This window comes from Eucyclogobius newberryi, unplaced genomic scaffold (assembly GCF_026437365.1).
Source record: "Eucyclogobius newberryi isolate DKJ021-1_F unplaced genomic scaffold, fEucNew1.0.hap1 SCAF_11, whole genome shotgun sequence".
In the NCBI taxonomy this organism is placed as follows: Eukaryota; Metazoa; Chordata; class Actinopteri; order Gobiiformes; family Gobiidae; genus Eucyclogobius; species Eucyclogobius newberryi.
In genome coordinates, this window is record NW_027315735.1 from 28,760,495 (window position 1) to 28,781,270 (window position 20,776).

A 20,776-nucleotide genomic window follows, 5' to 3' on the forward strand; every position below is an offset into this window, starting at 1 on the left:
TCAGAGCGAATGACCTCTGGTGCAGGTCTAATGGAAAGAAGTCATCCGTTGATTATGCTGTAATTCTTTATTAATATGGCAACACTTTTTAACTAGAAAGACTGGCAGAGCGGAGACCACCTTGTGCCAGTCCTTTCTCTCAATGGTAAAGAAGAGCGCGGTGCCAAATTTAGAATAGAATGAACAATTGCTTCAGCATTTTTTAATTAGGATTATTCATGTATTCATAACGAAGGCGGTTGTTTAATCAGTAGAGTCGCTTGCCTTCTGACCCAAAGTTTGGCTGTTCAGTCATCTTTCATTCCTCCAAAAATGTAACGTAAATCATCAAGAACAGATGATTTAAAAGTATTTTTCTGATCATGGGAGATTTGTAATTTGGCCGCATCTAAATTTGCAACAAAAACTCCTGCATTCATAAATCGCCTTCACCCTTAGAACTAATTTGACTGTCAAAACCAATACAACAAACCATAACATTAATGCCAGAGTTAACAATAGTAATAATGTTATGTTGAGTATTGTATGTAAAATGTTCTATAAATTATAACTGGGATACTGTGTAGAATGTAAAAGCAGCTCTATAAATTGTTTGTTATTGATCACAAATCTAAAAGCCTGATGCATTTCTGAAATATGTTCCAGGATGAGACTGTGTTGACAGCGTGACGCGAACCACTGCTGTTTCGCTTCTTTGACTTAAAAAAGCTATTCTATAACTTTGTACCTGCCTGACAAATCAAATTTAAAAAAAAATTGTAGAAACCAAAATCACAATAACAGGTCTTTACAAAATAGTAGATTTAACCAACAGAAATTTAGAAATCAAAAACAGTCCTTGGTCAATAAGACAATTATAATGTTTCATCGTTTTATGAAGGTTTGTGAAAAGTTTGTGAGAACTGCCACGACTTCATATTTAAACTATTCCCTCCACCTCTCATGGTTTGGAAATAAAATACCCCAACTTTACCCTCATGTGCCAAAAATTATACTCAAGTTAAAATATTGTTTTGGGGTTTTTTGTATTAAAGCTTGAATAAAAATGAGACACAAAATAATATCCGAAATACATATTTTCATACTGTAATTGTCAACATAAAGCTTTTGTCACTTAGACTTTCTCAAAGTGGAGAGAGGAACCAAAACCGAGTACTGTTAGAATAAAATAAATAGTACTCAAGTAAAAGTAAAAGTATGGGGTCCGAAAACGACTCAAAGAAGTACAATTTCTAAAGTGAACGCTGTACCCACCTTCTGGCTTTAACAAACGCTCCACTCGCCACACAACGATTGGTCAACTGTGCACTTTATCCATTCATCCCTTTTAAATCCTCTCTTTTCTCCCTCCTTCCCAGTCCATGGTGCTGCTGCTCCAGAGCCAGCGTCAGTACGTGTTCGAGTTCGATTCGTCGGGCCGCGTCACCGCCGTCACCATGCCCAGCGTCGCCCGCCACACCATGTTCACCCACGTCTCCGTCGGCTACATCCGCAACACCTACAACCCGCCGGAGAGCAACGCCTCCATCATCCACGACTTCTGCGAGGACGGGAGGCCGCAGGCCGTGCAGTACCTGGGCACGGGCCGGCGCGTCCTCTACAAGTACGGCAAGCTGGCCAAGCTGTCGGAGATCGTCTACGACAGCACGGTGGTGACGTTCGGCTACGACGAGACGGCCGGCGTGCTCAAGATGGTGAACCTGCAGAGCGGCGGCTTCTCCTGCACCATCCGCTACCGCAAGATGGGGCCGCTGATAGACAAGCAGATCTACAGGTTCAGCGAGGAGGGGATGGTCAACGCCAGGTTCGACTACACGTACCACGACAACAGCTTCCGCATTGCCAGCATGAAGCCGGTCATAAGCGAGACGCCGCTGCCCGTGGACCTCTACAGATATGACGAAATCTCCGGCAAGGTATGGAGCTAGTGTCACTGCAGGGGAATTGGGGCAAAGACATTATGCTTCTGTCGGCTTTATTGTTAAGTTAGTTCACAATATTAATATAGCATTTTTTGTTTTGTTTTTTGAATGCAAGAGAATAAAGATAAACTTGCATAAATCTCTCTAAATTAAGGCGTGCAACAATCACGCTTTTTCAGTTCTGATACCAGTATGGATGCTTGAAGTGATGCTCAATATCAACCATGTTACTTTCCTTAAAATGTGTTATCGAAACGTCCTCAAAGATTATCAGTTATTACTACTGTACTAATATGCAAATTAGTTTGTACACCAATTGCTGTCACTTAACCACAACAAAATATTGTCAAATAAACTCACATGACAATATTTACAGGGTTGAAGTTGGTTTGTGATCAAAATGACTTGGAGTATCAGCATTGGACGATAATTGGGATGGGAGTTGATTCCTGATCCATTGAATTGTCCAGCTTTGTCACTGAAATCAATACTGGTATCGGTATCGGTGCATCCCTGCTCAAAATAACTCTTCTAGCGGGTAAATGGTTATAAGAAGGAGCTGAGGAGGAAGATCAGGCAAATGGTTAAACAGAAGGAGCTGAGGAGGAAGATCAGGCAGGCTGAGGCCGGCTACAAGAGGAGGATGGAGGAGCAGCTGCAGCAAAAGAACATTCAGGGAGTGTGGAGGAGCCTGAAAACCATCTCGGGCTTCAAAATCCCCCCTGCCCAGACAGAGGGGGATCTACAGTGGGTGAATGATTTAAATGCTCACTTCTTGAGGTTTGATCGGTCACCCGCCCCTCCCCCTGCACAGCTGCATGCTCCCTCTTCCACAGCTGGACAATGCCCTGCATCTGTTCCTCTTCGCTTATCTGCCCCGGACCATCGGCTCCCCACTTCGCCTGGACTCACCCATCCCCCCAGCACACAGTCCCCCTGCCAACCACTGACTGTCACAGCAGCACAGGTGAGGAGTGAGCTGAAGAGGATTAAAGTGAGGAAGGCAGCAGGACCTGATGGCATCAGCCCCAGGCTCCTTAAGTCCTGCGCAGATGAACTGTGTGGAGTTATGGAGCATGTCTTCAACATGAGCCTGAAGCTGAGGGTGGTACCACAGGTCTGAAAGACCTCCTGTCTGGTACCTGTGCCTAAGACACCGCGCCCCAAAGACCTCAACAGCTTCAGGCCTGTGGCTCTCACGTCCCACCTGATGAAGACACTGGAGCGGCTAGTCCTGGACCACCTCCGCTCCACCGTGAGCTCAGCCATGGACCCGCTGCAGTTTGCATAACGGTCTGGCATCGGAGTGGAGGACGCCGTCATCTCCCTGCTGCACCGCTCTCTCTCTCACCTGGAAAAGCCTGGCAGCTCTGTGAGGATTCTGTTCTTCGATCTTTCCAGCGCCTTCAACACCATCCAGCCGCTGCTCCTGAGGGACAAGCTGGAGACGGCTGGTGTGGAGTATGACCTGGCAGAGTGGATCCTGGACTACCTCACGGACCGACCCCAGTTTGTGAGAGCCCGGAACTGTGTGTCTGACACTCGGACCTGCAGTGTGGGGGCGCCCCAGGGCACTGTCCTCGCGCCCTTTCTCTTCACCCTTTACACTGCAGACTTCAGACATGACACGGACAGCTGTGTCCTGCAGAAGTTCTCTGACGACTCTGCCATCATCGGACTCATCACGGACGACGATGACGCGGAGTACAGAGGACTGGCGCAGGACTTTGTGGACTGGTGTCAGCGGAACCACCTCCTCATCAACGCGGGGAAGACCAAGGAGATGGTGGTGGATTTCCGCAGACGCCACCCCACTGCCCCCTCACCAGTGAACATCCAGGGACGGGACATTGAGAGAGTGGACTCATACAAGTACCTGGGTGTTCATCTGAACCACAAACTGGACTGGACTCATAACACAGACGCACTGTACAGGAAGAGCCAGAGTCGGCTCTACCTCCTGAGGAGACTCAGGTCTTTTGGAGTGACAGGGCCACTCCTGAAGACCTTCTACGACTCTGTGGTGGCATCAGCTCCTGTACGGTGTGGCCTGCTGGAGCAGCAGCATCACAGAGAGGGAGAGGAGGAAGCTGGACAGAGTCATCAAGAAGTCCAGCTCCGTCCTGGGCTGTGCTCTGGACTCGGTGCAGGAGGTGGGGGACAGGAGGGTCCTGGCTAGATTCACATCTATGCTGGACCATGAGTGTCACCCCCTGCAGGACACTCTCTCCGCTCTGGAGAGCAGCTTCAGTGAGAGACTGATCCACCCTCGATGTGCGAAGGAAAGGTTCCGTAGGTCTTTCCTTCCTGCTGCTGTCAGACTTTATAACAAAAACTGTTAGTACTGAACACTCGCAATACTGACCTAACCTAATACTGATGTGCAATTCTGTCATATGTGCAATTGCTGTTGGAATTCATGTGCAACCTATGTGCTGTCGTGACACATATTCATGTGCAATTACTGTCGTGATCACATGCAATGGTATTTATGTATTTATTTATTTGTCTATGGGAGTTTTTATTTATTTATAGGAGATCTTCTACTGAAAGTGTTTTTCAGACTTCCTATAAGTGATCTGTTCTTCTGTATCTACCTCTGTATCTACCTGCGTTGCACCAATGAAATTTCCCCATGTGGGACAATAAAGGAATATCTTATCTTATCTTATCTTATCTTATAACATGGTAACATGCTCTCTTTTTTTTGCATAATGTGTCTTCTTTTGACTTATGTAATACTTTGAAATTTGATTTTGGGCCTCAATAGTGAAAAACAGTTTGTTCAAATGCAAATCAGACATCAAACACCACAATAATGGCTCAATCAGATTTATTTTTGCGTTTGATTTAATTAAATTGTCGTTCCAGTTCCACATTTTAAAACAATTCCATAAATCTGATCAAAATGTTGCAGTACATTGCATTGTAGTTTTTTGTTTCTGTTTTAACAATCATACCAAAAATTGACCCTTACCTTGTAGCGTCTTCAAATTAAAACAAAAAGCATGAATACGAGTTACTGTACCCTCAACTCCAACCGTGCTTGTTTCTTTTCCCTCACAGGTGGAGCACTTTGGCAAATTCGGCGTGATCTACTACGACATCAACCAGATCATCACCACGGCGGTCATGACCCTGAGCAAGCATTTCGACACCCACGGGCGCATCAAGGAGGTGCAGTACGAGATCTTCCGCTCGCTCATGTACTGGATGACGGTCCAGTACGACAGCATGGGGCGAGTGGTGAAGCGGGAGCTGAAGATCGGGCCCTACGCCAACACCACGCAGTACAGATACGACTACGACGGCGACGGACAGCTCAGCGGAGTCAAGGCGAGTTCAGGCCCCGTTTTTGGTCACTCTTCTCACGGTGCATGAGAAGAGTGACAGAAAGCACTCTGAAGGACACTTTTACATGTGTGATATCTCATTTTAGTCTTAATATCACTGAAATATTGTAATGTCAAAACCAATGAAAACATATTGAAACCATGAAAAAACTAGCCTTAAATCAAACTACCTGAATGAAAAAGTAATGACAATGTGATATAAATAGCCAAATAAAATAACATTCAGCTTCTGTGCACAGATTTAAATTCAATCACTTATATCTGCTTCCAACAATTCTCGCGATCATTATTTTTAAATTCTTACGATTATATTATATGATCTGTGGCCAAGATGATTCATAGCAGATAGATTTTTTTTTTTTGCTGCGCTTTGGCAAATAGAGCGTGTTAAGCCTTTATTGCAGTCTGTCAATTTCAGCATTTATATGTGATCAAGACGTGTCTAGACCCAAAATAAACAGAATATTTAAACTATATTCAGTTTCTCCGTGACCTACTTCACTGTCTAGACGTATCTTTTGGGAGAACAAAATTAGAAGAAAATATCTAACTGAAAATCAGCCCAAAATATAGCCTGAAATAATAAAATTAAATGTATTTTCAAGTGCACCAGTAGTTGTTTTTTTAGCATCTACCGTATTTTCCAGAGTATAAGTCGTACCAGCCAAAAAATGCATAATAGAGAAGAAAAACATATATAAGTGTCACTGGAGTATGAAAATAACAAATAATATCACATATAAGTCGCTCCAGAATATAATTATATAAGTATAAGTTGCACCCCGGCCAAAACTATAAAAAAAAAGGTGCAACTTATAGTCCGGAAAATACAGTATAAATGTATCTATATCTTAGCATCTATAACACATACTTGTAATCATTTCTCCAGGTTAACGACTGGTCAACCTGGCGCTACAGCTACGACCTGAACGGGAACCTCCACCTGCTCAACCCCGGGAACACCGCCCGCATCCTGCCCCTGCGCTACGACCTCCGGGACCGCATCACGCGCCTGGGGGACGTCCAGTACAAGCTGGACGAGGACGGTTACCTGAGCCAGCGCGGGTCCGACGTTTTCGACTACAACTCCAAAGGCCAGCTGCTGCGGGCGTACAACAGGGGCCCCGGCGGGTGGAGCGTGGTCTACCACTACGACGGGCTCGGGCGCAGGGTGTCCACGCGGAACAGCATGGGGCAGCACCTGCAGTTCTTCTACGCCGATCTGAACCACCCCACCAGAGTCACGCACATCTTCAACCACTCCAGCTCGGACATCTCGTCGCTCTACTATGATCTGCAGGTGAGGATTTTGGGTTGAACAGCTTTGAAAAAACGGCTTGAAATAGAGCAACAGTGATGAAAATGTCAGAGCAAGCAACGATTCTAAATAAAATATGGTGCCTGTGACTGCGGGGAAAATTGGATCTGCGCAAAACGTAGATGTACAAGCTACATCGCATCTGCTATCAATTTCTTTTACTATTTAATCGTGTTTATTTTGGTGAAAACACAAGTAAACCTGAGCAAACAGGGAAGCGTAGAGAAACATCAAGGTGATTTTAGTGTGATATTTTATTTATGTACGTCTCGTTTGGTGGTACAAGATGTTTCGTGACGTCATCTAAAAATAAACACCAAGAAACATTCCTATTTACCTGGTGAACTAAGGCTAAGACTAACAGATTACATTTAGTCGGTCTAACAACTAGCAGAAATGTAAAACTCAACTCAATTTGGGAATTATAGTCCCTTTAACAGGAAGCTGAAACCTATAAATTAGCAAACAGGTCCAAAAACCCACATAAAAATCAATGAATATTTATGAATTACAAAAAAGTTGCGCATGTAGCACTTACAATAAAAGCTGGTTTTATTGTCGTTGTTTTATTATATATTGATTTTAATTAGGACAGTGCATATTAATCAATGTGTCTGTAGCAGCTTTATCATAAATATGTCTTCACAATAGCAACGTGTTTAATTTTGCAGTGTTGAGTTATTGTACAGCATGTGTCTGTTGTCTAAATGAACGTTTAATGTTTTCACGGATGAAACTAAACCTCACAGACGACAGACACGTCATGACAAACATTTCAGAAACATTACAAAGGAAATGAAGACTATTCACGATTAAAAAAAATAACAACAACAATCAGAAGTTAAAAGAGCCAGAGAAAAAAGCATAAGATCACCTGGAGGTCCGATTTCTAAGAACGTTTTGGAGGTTGAGCAGTTGTTGCCACAGTTTATGATTTTCTCTAGTTGTGTATTCCATTATATTGTGCCTTGTGAAGTCAATTATAAAGAAACCAACCGTTTACTTACCCGAGGAACACTTTTTACAGATAATAAGAGACAATTGCGACATGCTCTTTTCATGTTTTGTCACGTTGGCCTTCAATTGCATGCAAATTTGACCAAATAAATTACACGTTTTTGAATTTTCCGGCACGTACAGTGACAAGTTAGCACAAAAAGCACTGACAAGATTCACTGGGATTGCCTCAACTGTTGGTTTTGCTTGAAAAATGAGTTTAGTTAATTTATTTGACAGTTTGTTTGATTCAAAAACACGTGCAAAAAGCTTAGCGTGCGCAATAAAACATAAAAAAAAAAACACGTAAACACACAACGGACACAAGTTACAAAGCACTAAAAGTACCCAGAAACATTCCGATACTGTAAGAATAGCCAGCTAAAGACAAAGTATCACAGGTTTTGTTCTTGTATCCGACAGTATTGATTGTGATCCTCGGCCAGCTTTATGTAAGTGAAAAGATGTCTCTCTAAAGCTGTGTGTGTTTCTGCCTCAGGGCCACCTCTTTGCGATGGAGGTGAGCAGCGGAGAGGAGTATTACATCGCGTCGGACAACACCGGCACTCCGCTGGCCGTCTTCAGCAGCAACGGTCAGATGATCAAACAGGTAATCGATAAACCTCAGCGAAAGTCTCCCGTCGAGTCCGAACGCGCACTAACGGCCGGCTCAAAGTGAGGAGGGGGGAAAAAGCCTCGTCTCCATGCCACTGTGTCCTATTTACCCGACAGTAAATCCTTATCTGCTCCCAAGAAACTGTTCTGATACCAACTGACGCACCAGTGAAAAGGCTTTAAGTGAGGGGTGAGCAAGGATGTGAACAAATAATGCCGTACAGATAAAGTACAGATTATCAGGGACAAAAAGAATACATATTTTATAATGTCTATTCAAATCACTGGCTGTGCTTGAATTAATCGTCGTTATCTGGAGTTACAAGACTATTAAAAACTACAAAAGACATCTGATTTCTCTCTGGTGGTGGTTCCTCTAAGCACTCGTGTCAGATTTTGCAGTTTGCGTGTCGGTTAAATAATCTTAAAGGTCCAGAAATCAGAAAAAACCAAGTTGCGTGTGTGAAAATTGCAAATGTGCTCACAAACAGATATTAAGATGCATCATGATGTATTGCAGCGTCCCGATTTAAATTTGATCACGGTTCACATATATATAGACTTAGTATGTTTATATATAACTAACTCAAGTGATCTCCTGCTTGTATATTGTCAAAAAGATTGGATTATGATTACATTTTATTGCCATTTTACCTCAGTCTTTAAGGAAACATAAAGCTATAAAGTGAAGAAGGTGTGAGAATTTATCCAAAAATGTATAATATCATCATTTTTACTGTGGAGATGTGCTAGAACATCGAGTTAATTGTCTATCTTTTAAATCCTTAAAAATTACCACAAAAAGAGACAAAGTATAATTTGTTTAAATTTATACTAAAAGGTGATATTTCTGTCCTTTTGTGGTAATTTTACAGCCACATTTTGTCCTCATTTTGAACCTCAACTAAGAAACATTTACAAGCACATTCCTGATGCGTCTCTAAAATATTGCCTGATTATAAAGATAGTTTTACACATAATGCCCAGATCTTTCAAAAGTTGATTGAACACGAGTGAGATTTGGGCGATAAATTGAAGTTACCAAAGCTTATTATAGAAAATGACCTCTAAAGTCGACCTTTCTGTCGTTTGTCTGCTCCAGGTGCAGTACACGGCCTACGGGGAGGTCTACCTGGACTCTAACCCGGAGTTTCAGCTGGTGGTCGGCTTCCACGGGGGCCTCTACGACCCCCTGACCAAGCTGGTGCACTTCACGCAGAGGGACTACGATGTTTTGGCCGGACGCTGGACCTCTCCGGACTACGGCATCTGGCCCAAGATCGGCAAGGACCCGGCGCCCTTCAACCTGTACATGTTCAAGAACAACAACCCTCTCAGCGACATGCTGGACGTCAAGAACTACGTAACAGGTACAAAAAAACAGCACTGTGCGACCAAATAACTTTATAAAGTCACAATCTGTCTCACTTTTCTGGCTGTTTGATTGCAAAACTTGGATGTTACAAGAATTAGAAGAAGTTAGCGTGGATGAAAATCATTAAAATCATCAAAAATTGCAAAAAATGAATCCAATAAGGTACAAATGTACAAATAAGTATGGAAATGGTGACTTTGACATACGATTATCTATTACATAAGGGTTGCTGGACATTTAAAGTAATTACATTAGCGTTTAAAAGCTTAAATGGAAAACAAGCAACAGTCCAACATACTGTTTGTGTGAATCATCTTTTTAGGCAATTAAGCAGGAGTTATTTTGATCGCATTTGCTGTCAAGACATTAACTTGAGCTCCTCTTCAATCTGATAATTTAAAAACTCAAATTACATTAAGTTACGACTAAATGCAGACGCGTGCAACTCATAATTGGCTGCATCCCGCTCTTCGCTTCGCTCGCGCTTTCAGATGTAGAGCAAATATCATGAACGAGTTAGTTAGAGTTTGACGGCGTTGTACGTTGACAGATTTACATAGAGCAGCTGCGGCCTGGTTCTTTGAGGTATAAATAATGTTTGGCGTGTGTTTAACTCTCTCCCCTGTCGTAGATGTGAAGAGCTGGCTCGTCATGTTTGGTTTCCAGCTCAGTAACATAATCCCCGGATTCCCCCGACACACGCTCTACTTTGTGGAGCCGCCGTTCGAGCTGCTGGCGACGCAGCACTGCGAGAATGGACAGGTACGACCGCCGGGCTCACCCCGCGCGGCCCTGAACACGCCGCAGTTCATTAATGCACTTTATGCCGTCCTTTTGTGACTAAACTCATTCTAATTCATTGTTCTTGCACACACACAGATACAGCTGTTTTTTTAACCTCATGTATCGTAATGACTATTATTCTGATTGATAGTTCCAACTGAAAACTAATTACATTTTATAGGCATTGCACTAAAACATATTTGACTGTTTAAAATACTGCAAAGAGTAAGTTAAAAACCTCATCAGATTTTCTTTATTTGCACCCTTTTGTGTAAATACGCTGAAAATATACAAACCTATAAACATGTATTTGTTTTGTAAATGTTTCATCTCAAGAACAGGCACTTGTTCCCCGCTCATCAGTTCATATTGTTCAAAACGTGTTGATTAGTGGAGGTGCTAATGATGATGAGGAAATATTGTGTGAAATAATAGAAAATTATCGTCTTGTCTTTATAATAAATGCATGTTTTCCACATTGAGGTGGACACAATATGCCCCCAAAAAATAATATCACAATTGTCTCTTATTTTTTAATTTTTCATGAACACTTAATTTGTTTGTATTCCTTGTAAGATCTCACACTCTCACACTCGCTCAGAACATGCTCAACATTATAAGTGAGTGAGAAAAAGTGTCTCTGAGCCTCAAGCTGCGTTAAATAAAGAATTACTGAATTACAATATTACAATATCAACAAAATATCATATCACCACATTGCCCTGCCCTATTCCTTTTTGACTCATCATCAACACTTTCAAATGTGCACAGTATTTACTCTTTACTAAACCAAACCCAAATATCACTGGTTAAACATCTTCCCCCTGTCGTCTCCTGCAGCTCATCACTGGAGTGCAGCAGGCCGCCGAGCGTCACAACCAGGCGTTCATGGCTCTGGAGGGTCGCCTGCTGAACAAGGAGCGGCGTCGGCGAAAGGACAAGCCGGGACACTGGTTCGGCACCAGCACCCCCATCATCGGGCGGGGCGTCATGCTGGCCCTGAAGGAGGACAGAGTGGTGGCCGCCGTGTCCTCCCTGGCCTCCGAGGACAGCAGGAAGATCGCTTTGGTCCTGAACGGCGCCCAGTACCTCGACGGGACGCACTACACCCAGGACGGAAAAGATTGTCACTACTTCGTGAAAGTGGGGTCGGCTGACAGCGACCTGTTGGCTCTGGGGTTGACTAATGGGCGAAAGTCTCTGGAGAGCGGCGTGAACGTGACCGTGAGCGGGCGATCGAGGAGAGGGGTGACGGTGGAGTTCTCCGTGCCCTCGCTGGTGCTGAGCGTGCGCTACGGTCTGGCGGCGGACGTGGTGGATGAGGAGAAGGTGAGACTTTTGGAGCTGGCCCGGCAGAGGGCGCTGGCCGGGGCGTGGGCCAAAGAGCAGCAGAGGGCGCGGGACGGTAAAGGGGGGAGCCGGCTGTGGACGGAGGGCGAGCGGCAGCAGCTGCTGACGGCGGGGAAAGTGCAGGGCTATGAGGGCTACTACGTCCTGCCTGTGGAGCAGTATCCGGAACTGGCCGACAGCAGCAACAACATCCAGTTCCTCCGACAGAACGAGATGGGCCGCAGGTAACAGCCCTCCTGAATGTGCGCCCCCTCCGGTGTCCCAGCCTCCTCAGCCCTGCTCCGCTCCAAACAACCACTGGGTTTCTTAAGGAATGCTGCAGGGACTTTTCAAGAATGACTTATGAGAAGAAAACAAAACATATTCTTGTTAATTTTACTGCCACAGGCAAAAAATGTAAACTTGAGTGGAGCTGTTCTTTTTTTTTTTTTTTTTTTTTTCGTTCCCTTCTTTTGAACAACTGAAAAAGCACTGAAGAACTTTGCGAACTGTTGCTTAACGAGTACGATTCCCCTTTTTACAAAAGATATTGATATTTTCGCCCATATTTTTTGGGTCACGCTGAAACGCAGTCCTGTTGCCCTGCTGCAGCTGACACACAGTGAGATTGCACTGCGCCGGCCTCTGCGCTGGAGGCTCGTCTCCCATAGACTCTGTGGGGACCAACATGGAGACGGAGCCCCTCAAGAGCCCCGCCCGTTTTAGCCTCACGTCACCAATAACGACATAACGACACTGTCAAAAAAGTCCAACGTCCCTGTCTCAGGCCTCTCATCACCCCACACGACCAGTCCCACCGAGCGAGCGAAGAATAAGGAAACGGCACCTTTGAACGAGCTGTTTGACGGACTCCGGAAGAAACGAGCTTTTTAAAAAAACAAAAGTGGAAAAAAAAAAGATTACTATATTTGTGGACAGTGGTATCTCTCTCTCTCTCTCTCTCTCTCTCACAGCATTGTTTCTTTTTTTGGAATCGGGGCGGAGGCGGAGTCATATTAAACTACTTATGTGTCCGATACACTGATTTCAGGATGTTGCGTAAAACTGTAGATGCCGTAGTTTTGTACGTTTCAGTCGCGGTAGATTCGTGAGACTTTTCACACAAGGCACTTCTGTACAGAGCGATTACCACTCAACTCACGGTGAAGCAGAAAACACATGAAAAAAGGTAGTATTTATTTGACGATTTCATTTATTTATTTATTCTTAGTACTATATGACAATCATGAAGGAGTCACCGGTTATATTCAAGATCAATGTTTATTTTCTTTTGTAAGATATGTAAGATTTTGTTTTTGTATTATTATTATCATTATTATTATTATTATGATTCAGTTTTTTGCTGCCAGGGCAAATACTAGTCACGCTCAAAAAGAATAATTTATGTAACAAAGTGTTTTAAAAAGCGGTTTATACTTTAAATAAAGTCTTTAAAACTGTGAAATGCGTTTTTTCGAGCTATATTTCGATGTACAGTGTATAGGTCTACCTTTATGCAGCACAGTAGAATATTGTTGAGAATATCAACTTTTATATTTCTAAGAGGAAGTGGCTTGTATGTGCAAAATCTTTAGCTGGTCTTACTACTACTACTATTAGACTTTTGTGGCACTACTCTCCATATCTTTACAATATCGAGCCCCGAGTTGGATGTTTGTTTTCTTATTGTTTTTCTGTTTTTCCTTTTTTTGGAAGCAGCAAAGAGATTTTAATTGTCCTAGAATCCGACAGCAGTAGCAGTACTGGATCCTTCTCACTGTGAAGAGACTCTGTGAGTGCTGGATGTCATGATAATATTACCAATAATGTACCAAATCAGTATTATTATTATCGAAAAGGGTGATGGCGAAGCATTCACTGAAAACTAGAGGCTCTTCTGAGAAAACCTTATCAATAAAACATAATTGTTTACTTGGACTGCGTGTGCTTCACTTTCGTCTCGTCTCGGAGTCTTTCGGGGTGTTTTCTTTATTGACGGTCGCGCTCTTCATCCTGAGCGCGCCCGTGCTTTGATCTCGGTGGGCAGTGGGTCCGCGCGCCGCATCACAGATCAATAATACACATTTTGCCTTTTGATAAGAACCAGATGGATATTTACGGTGGAGTCAGAGATGGAGTTTACAAGGTGCGGAAAAGGTGGATTTTGAAAAGTGTCTCCTGCGTTCGACGGGAGTCTTCGATGGGACCCGGGGAAACGTCGGAGCGAGAGGAACTGAAAGTCTTCTTCTTGATCTGTAGGTTCATGGTCCAAACCTGGCGGGAGGATTAACCTACTGTGTATGAGGGACAGACTTTTACCCCGACACAGAGAGAACATGCAAAAACATGCGAAAAGACTCCCGCAATTAATGACATAGATTTTATTCAGATTATTGTGTTACGGGTAGTTTTATATTAAGTTAAATTAGTAAACATATTCCAGATTAAAGCAGTCTTTTCAGAACGGTATAGTTACTTTTTATGTTTATGTAAAAGTACAGCTACAAAGACTGAAAAATTACTCCAGTAAAAGTTAAATAATCACATTAAAACCTTTACTTAAGAAAATATTTGATTATAAATGTACTGTAATAATATAAAGTAATTTACACAGATTTTTGAAGAACTGTTTAACTGTTAAATGTAGAGACTTTGATAAGGAATTGTTCTGATCTTTGGTCTTTGATATACTTTTGTTTTGTTTGTTCAAATCTTAAGGTTGAAATCAAATACGTGATGCAGGCTAAAATACACAATTAAACCAAATCTTGAGTACTTTTACTTTTATGTCCAGATCAAACATGTTGTGCTGTAGAAAGTACAGATACCTGCTCTCAAATGTAGTGAAGTAAGAGTAAAAAGTATCCACTTAAGTAAACTACAGATACATGTACATATCCATGCAGAATACACAATACTTTACAACAAAAAAGTAAAAGAGAAAAAAAAGTACAGAGAAATATCTGTCTTGACTTTCCATCAATTACATGGTCAATAAAAGTCAGATAACCCTATAATTAGATCTGATCATCTAAAGTGAATCCATATATTCTTAGAGTAACTATTGTATTTGGAAGACAAAGTACATTGATTTTTGAAAATAACATCCATCTTTAGCATTACTTCGCCCATTTGGCTTAATTATCATTGTCAAAAACTGCACAGTCTGAACAATCAGAAAGAAATCTGATTACTCACATCAGATGGAAATGTTTACATGACATTTTCATAATCAGATAATGATCAGATTCAGCATTCCTCCATGCCTTTGTCAATCTGTCCCAAGACGGCTGTGGCTGCAGAGGTGCCAATATGGAGTCAATGAAGATAACTGAGGTGTTTTATTTTTTTATGTTTTTTATTAGTACAATATATAGAGAAAAATCTACAAATATAACAACATCAGTGGCTCCTAAAAGAACCCGTTTCCACCAGGTTCAAACACACAAACATGGAAAACGATGCACAACAGTCACTCCAACAAGGTAAAGAAACATTTATCAGGAACTCACACCATCACATATTACAAAATACCACTTGTGCATGTCAATTATCTTTACATTAAAATGATAAACATGCCATCATCGTGACAGTAAGTCTAATGCATCTGCAGCTTCCTCACGACAGTAGGTCAAAAGCAAAAGGCCAAGACTCACATTTGGGTGGATAATGGAACAGAAAATTACTGACATCTGGTACGCGGCGTGAAATGATCAAACCCGCGTTGTTATTCGTGTCATACGCTTAATGAAACACAAAACTTCCATACAGTAAGTATCAGTTACCGCATGTACTTATTGGAAATGTCTGTGTATTTAATCAGACACTCCCTGTTTGGTTTATTTACTCAAAGCAGAAACAACCATTTGCATTACCTTTGATTTCTCCAGTTTGCGCATTAGACACAGACTCAATAAAGATAGCGTTCGAATACATTTAATTCATTTTTAACATTGAAATTAAACATAAGCAGCAGTCTACATGAATCAGTGACATCATATTTAGTCAAATTCACATCCCAGTAGATTGCACAGACAAGCAAAGCACACACAACACGCACAGCAGTTAACGCAGGTGTTTGAGCCGCTGTCCGTGTTATTCTGAACCACGACCACTGCAAAAGAGAAGGAAAGAAAGAAAGAAAGAAAGAAAGAAAGAAAGAGGGTCAAATGGAGTCGAAATCAGACACAAAATCTTCAATCGGCTGAAACTAGGGGTGTGCTGCGATGATATGGTGCAGAAAAAAACAACTAACATCAAGTAGTTTTATTATTTTATTATTATTATTATTATTTTATCTTTATTTGTATTTTCTGCCCTCCATTCCCTATTAAGATATGAGAGGACCTGTTTACAGGAGTTTTGTTAATAGGAGTTTTTGTTTTTGTTTATAAGAGTTCTTCTATTAAGAGTGTTTTTTAAACTTCCTATAAGTTATCTGTCCTTTCCCCCTGTATCTACTGCATTGTAACACCAACATTTCCCCATGTGTGGACATTAAAGGCATATCTTATCTCATCTTAGTCAATTATTAACTATGAAAAGAAAAACTAGTCAAGGCCATGTAAAAGTGCAGCATCATCAGGGCTGCAGTTTGACTTTTCTCAGCTGACCCAGGAAGTACATCTGGCTGATGGTCGGCACCCACAAACACAGAGGTTTTGGATTGACATGGCGAGTCGCAGATGAAGGAGGCCAATTTTAGACATTCTTTTTCTGAAAATGACATGACGGCGTGGAGGATTGGCTGGATTAGGCTCTTCAGTCTGGAGCGGGGTTCAAGGGGAGCCGTGGCCGCTGAGATTTCAATGTAATTATGCTCATGGCGGGAGGCGTCGCCCTGGTAATGACATGGCAGCACCGGCAGGATCAGAGCTGCTGCGGGGCTCATGGTTATGACACGGAGCTTTCATTAAGGCAAGATTAGATTGGGCTGAAATATACAGTATTTTAGTGTCTATAAAGTAAAGATGTCATAATAATCCATAACCACATTCTAATCAATCCTAGTGTTGAATAGTCACAATACAAACATTTCAAACGTGATTTTGATACTATGGAAAAGGCTCGATACTCCATATGAATTTTGAATCTACAAAATTATGATTAAAACACACACTGATTTAATTATCTACCCAAAATAAAATGCCTTCACTGAGTGACAAAAGAAAGTACGGTTATGTATTTTAATGAGAAGTGGTCCAAGGCTGCTCTTGGCAGCAGACTCACTGCATACAGAGACCGGATCACCAAGGCGACGGGCCTCTGGTGACAGATAGAAAGACACTGAAACTGCACTCACAATGGGACTGAGCTGCTTAATCATTAAGATAAGATATTGCCTGATATTTGGGTAATGAGGTGGAGGTCGGTCTTGATCAGCAGAAAATGAAACTAAAAATATTTAACATGTAAAAGTGCTAGAAAAAAAAGCTTCATCTTGCAGTGAAGAATCCCTCCACTTTCTACATCTGTGTTGTTAATATAAACAGTTTTAACAAACAGCAGATTAAGGTTTTCTGGCCCAAAGGTTTCGTTAGATAAGACAGTGTGACAAGAACTGGAGAGAGAGAAGGTAGAGACATTAGGTAAACAGTCAAGGCCCACGTCACTGAGGTGGTAACAACCATATGTTCTGATATAGATTTACTCCATCCATCCATCCATTTTCTACGAAGTCACTGGGATAGGCTCCAGTCACCCGCGACCCCGAAAGGGACCAAGCGGTAGAAAATGGATGGATGGATTTACTCCATATCATATTTAAATATGGTGATGAAAATGAGCTCATTTTTACAGATATTTATACAGATAAAAAGGAATCCAGTCTTATATTGTTGGGGGAAATTTGGTCATAAATTCTTTTTGTTTTTTTTTAGTTTGTATTTTGAAAAATGTATTTATTTAGTCTAAACAGACAAGAAATGAATACATTGTTCTTAATCTATTTGAATTACAGTTTAACTTTTATGTCTCCATAAACAAAAAAATTTCCCGTTAAGCCTATTTGGACTTTGTTTCACTTTCAGTATGACGTCATAGTCCGAGGGGCATTCTCAGATATCGCCACTTTGTTTATCACTGGTTTGTTTTCACAACCAATATTTCCCCTAATATGGCAGCTATCGAGAAATAGAAGATATAAGAAATATTTTTTATGTCTATTTTTTGTAATTATATTTTTGACAATGTGAGAAATTTTGTAGATACGTGTTTAAAAAATGTGTGGATTTTTCTGGAGAAATACAAGATTGAAAATTATTTTTAAAATAAAGCATAGTAAAGCATAATAAAGCATAATAAAGTGTCTTTTAACAATGTTTGCCTAAAAAACAGATAAAAAAGAAAAAAAATTGTTTGGATGACTTTGACAATTTTATGGCAGTTTAAAAATTAAAATACAACATTTGTCCAAAATATATACAGTATTTGTTGCAGCCAGTGTTCATTTAGAAGATTGTTTTTATTTAATGTTTGTCTTTTCCTTTCCATCCATCCATCCATCTTCTGCCGCTTTATCCGGGGCCGGGTCGCGGGGGCAGCAGTCTGAGCAGGGACTCCCAGACTTCCTTCTCCCCAGACACTTCCTCTAACTCCTCCGGGGGGATCCCGAGGCGTTCCCAGGCCAGCCGAGAGACATAGTCTCTCCAGCGTGTCCTGGGTCTTCCCCGGGGCCTCTTCCCGGTGGGACATGCCTGAAACACCTCCCGAGGGAGGCGCCCAGGAGGCATCCGGAACAGATGCCCGAGCCACCTCAGCTGGCTCCTCTCGACGTGGAGGAGCAGCGGCTCTACTCCGAGCTCCCCCCGTGTGGCCGAGCTCCTCACCTTATCTCTAAGGGAGCGCCCAGCCACCCGGCGGAGGAAACTCATTTCGACCGCTTGTATCCGCGATCTTGTTCTTTCGGTCACTACCCAAAGCTCATGACCATAGGTGAGGGTAGGAACGTAGACCGACCGGTAAATAGAGAGCTTTGCCTTTCGGCTCAGCTCCCTCTTTACCACAACGGTCCGATGCAGCGACTGCATCACTGCAGCCGCTGCACCGATCCGCCTGTCGATCTCACGCTCCATCCTTCCCTCACTCGTGAACAAGACCCCGAGATACTTGAACTCCTCCACTTGGGGCAAGGACACCCCACCCACCTGGAGAGGGCAAGCCACCTTTTTCCGGTCGAGAACCATGGCCTCGGATTTGGAGGTGCTGATTCTCATCCCAGCCGCTTCACACTCGGCTGCAAACCGTCCCAGTGCATGTTGCAGGTCCGGGTTTGATGGAGCCATCAGGACAACATCGTCTGCAAACAGCAGAGATGAGATCCTGTGGTCCCCAAACCGGACCCCCTCCGACCCCTGACTGCGCCTAGAAATTCTGTCCATAAAAATTATGAACAGAACCGGTGACACAGGGCAGCCCTGGCGGAGTCCAACATGCACTGGGAACAGGTCTGACTTACTGCCGGCAATGCGAACACAGCTCCTGCTCCGGTCATACAGGGACCGGACAGCCCTGAGCAAAGGGCCCCGGACCCCGTACTCCCGGAGCACCCCCCAAAGGACACCCCGAGGGACACGGTCAAAAGCCTTCTCCAGATCCACAAAGCACATGTGGACTGGTTGGGCAAACTCCCATGAACCCTCGAGCACCCGATGGAGGGTATAGAGCTGGTCCAGTGTTCCACGACCGGGACGAAAACCACTCTGCTCCTCCTGAATCCGAGGTTCGACTATCGGTCGGATTCTCCTCTCCAGTACCTTGGAATAGACCTTACCCGGGAGGCTGAGGAGTGTGATCCCTCTGTAGTTGGAACACACCCTCCGGTCCCCCTTCTTGAACAGAGGGACCACCACCCCGGTCTGCCAGTCCAGAGGCACGGTCCCCGAACGCCACGCGATGTTGCAGAGACGTGTCAACCAAGACAGTCCTACAACATCCAGATACTTTAGGTACTCAGGGCGGATCTCATCCACCCCCGGAGCCCTGCCACCGAGGAGTTTGCGGACAACCTCAGTGACTTCAGCTTGGGTGATGGATGAGCCAGCCTCCGAGTCCCCGGTCTCTACTTCCTCTTCAGAAGACGTGACTGAGGGATTAAGGAGATCCTCAAAGTATTCCTTCCACCGTCCGACGACATCCCCAGTCGAGGTCAGCAGGCCTCCACCCGCACCGTAAACGGTGTTTGTGAGACACTGCTTCCCCTTCCTGAGGCGCCGGACGGTTTGCCAGAATTTCTTTGGTGCCGACCGATAGTCCTCCTCCATGGCCTCCCCGAACTCCTCCCAGGCCCGGGTTTTTGCCTCTGCGACAGCACGAGCCGCGGCTCGCTTGGCCTGCCGATACCCGTCGATGACCTCCGGAGACCTACAAGCCAGAGTGGCCTGATAGGCCTCCTTCTTTAGTCTGACGGCATCCCTTACTTCCGGTGTCCACCACCGGGTTCGGGGGTTGCCGCCACGACAGGCACCGGAGACCTTGCGACCACAGCTCCGAGCAGCCGCATCAACAATGGAGGCGGAGAACATGGTCCACTCGGACTCAATGTCCCCAGCCTCCCCCGGGACATGGGAGAAGCTCTCCCGGAGGTGCGAGTTGAATACCCTACTGACAGAGGGCTCCACTAGACGTTCCCAACAGACCCTCACAATGCGCTTGGGTCTGCCAAGTCTGTCCGGCTTCCTCCTCCGCCAGCGGATCCAACTCACCACCAGGTGGTGATCGGTTGACAACTCTGCCCCTCTCTTCACCCGAGTGTCCAAGACACGCGGCCGGAGGTCTGATGACACGACAACTAAGTCGATCATTGACCTCCGGCCTAGGGTGTCCTGGTGCCACGTGCACTGATGGACACCCTTGTGCTTGAACATGGTGTTCGTTATGGACAATCCGTGGCTAGCACAGAAGTCCAATAACTGAACACCGCTCGGGTTCAGATCGGGGAAGCCGTTCTTCCCGATCACCCCTCTCCAGGTGTCACTGTCATTGCCCACGTGGGCGTTGAAGTCCCCCAGTAGAACAACGGAGTCCCCGGTCGGTGCACTGTCCAGTACCCCTCCCAAGGACTCCAAGAAGGCCGGGTACTCTGCAC

At 43.8% G+C, this 20,776-nt stretch overlaps 1 protein-coding gene across 15 annotated transcripts in view; it reads left to right on the top strand.

Moving 5' to 3' along the window:
- tenm2a (teneurin transmembrane protein 2a) overlaps positions 1 to 13,629 on the top strand; it is a 308,508-nt gene extending 294,879 nt beyond the window's left edge. For all 15 annotated transcript variants that reach the window (XM_072439821.1, XM_072439824.1, XM_072439822.1 and 12 more), the window contains 7 exons: positions 1,359 to 1,916; positions 4,989 to 5,258; positions 6,165 to 6,575; positions 8,089 to 8,199; positions 9,307 to 9,574; positions 10,211 to 10,341; positions 11,203 to 13,629. In XM_072439821.1, coding sequence (XP_072295922.1) covers positions 1,359 to 1,916; positions 4,989 to 5,258; positions 6,165 to 6,575; positions 8,089 to 8,199; positions 9,307 to 9,574; positions 10,211 to 10,341; positions 11,203 to 11,940 — 2,487 coding nt within the window. In that variant the 3' untranslated portion in view covers positions 11,941 to 13,629. The remainder of the gene's footprint in view (positions 1 to 1,358; positions 1,917 to 4,988; positions 5,259 to 6,164; positions 6,576 to 8,088; positions 8,200 to 9,306; positions 9,575 to 10,210; positions 10,342 to 11,202) is intronic.
- The last annotated feature ends 7,147 nt before the right edge of the window (positions 13,630 to 20,776 follow it).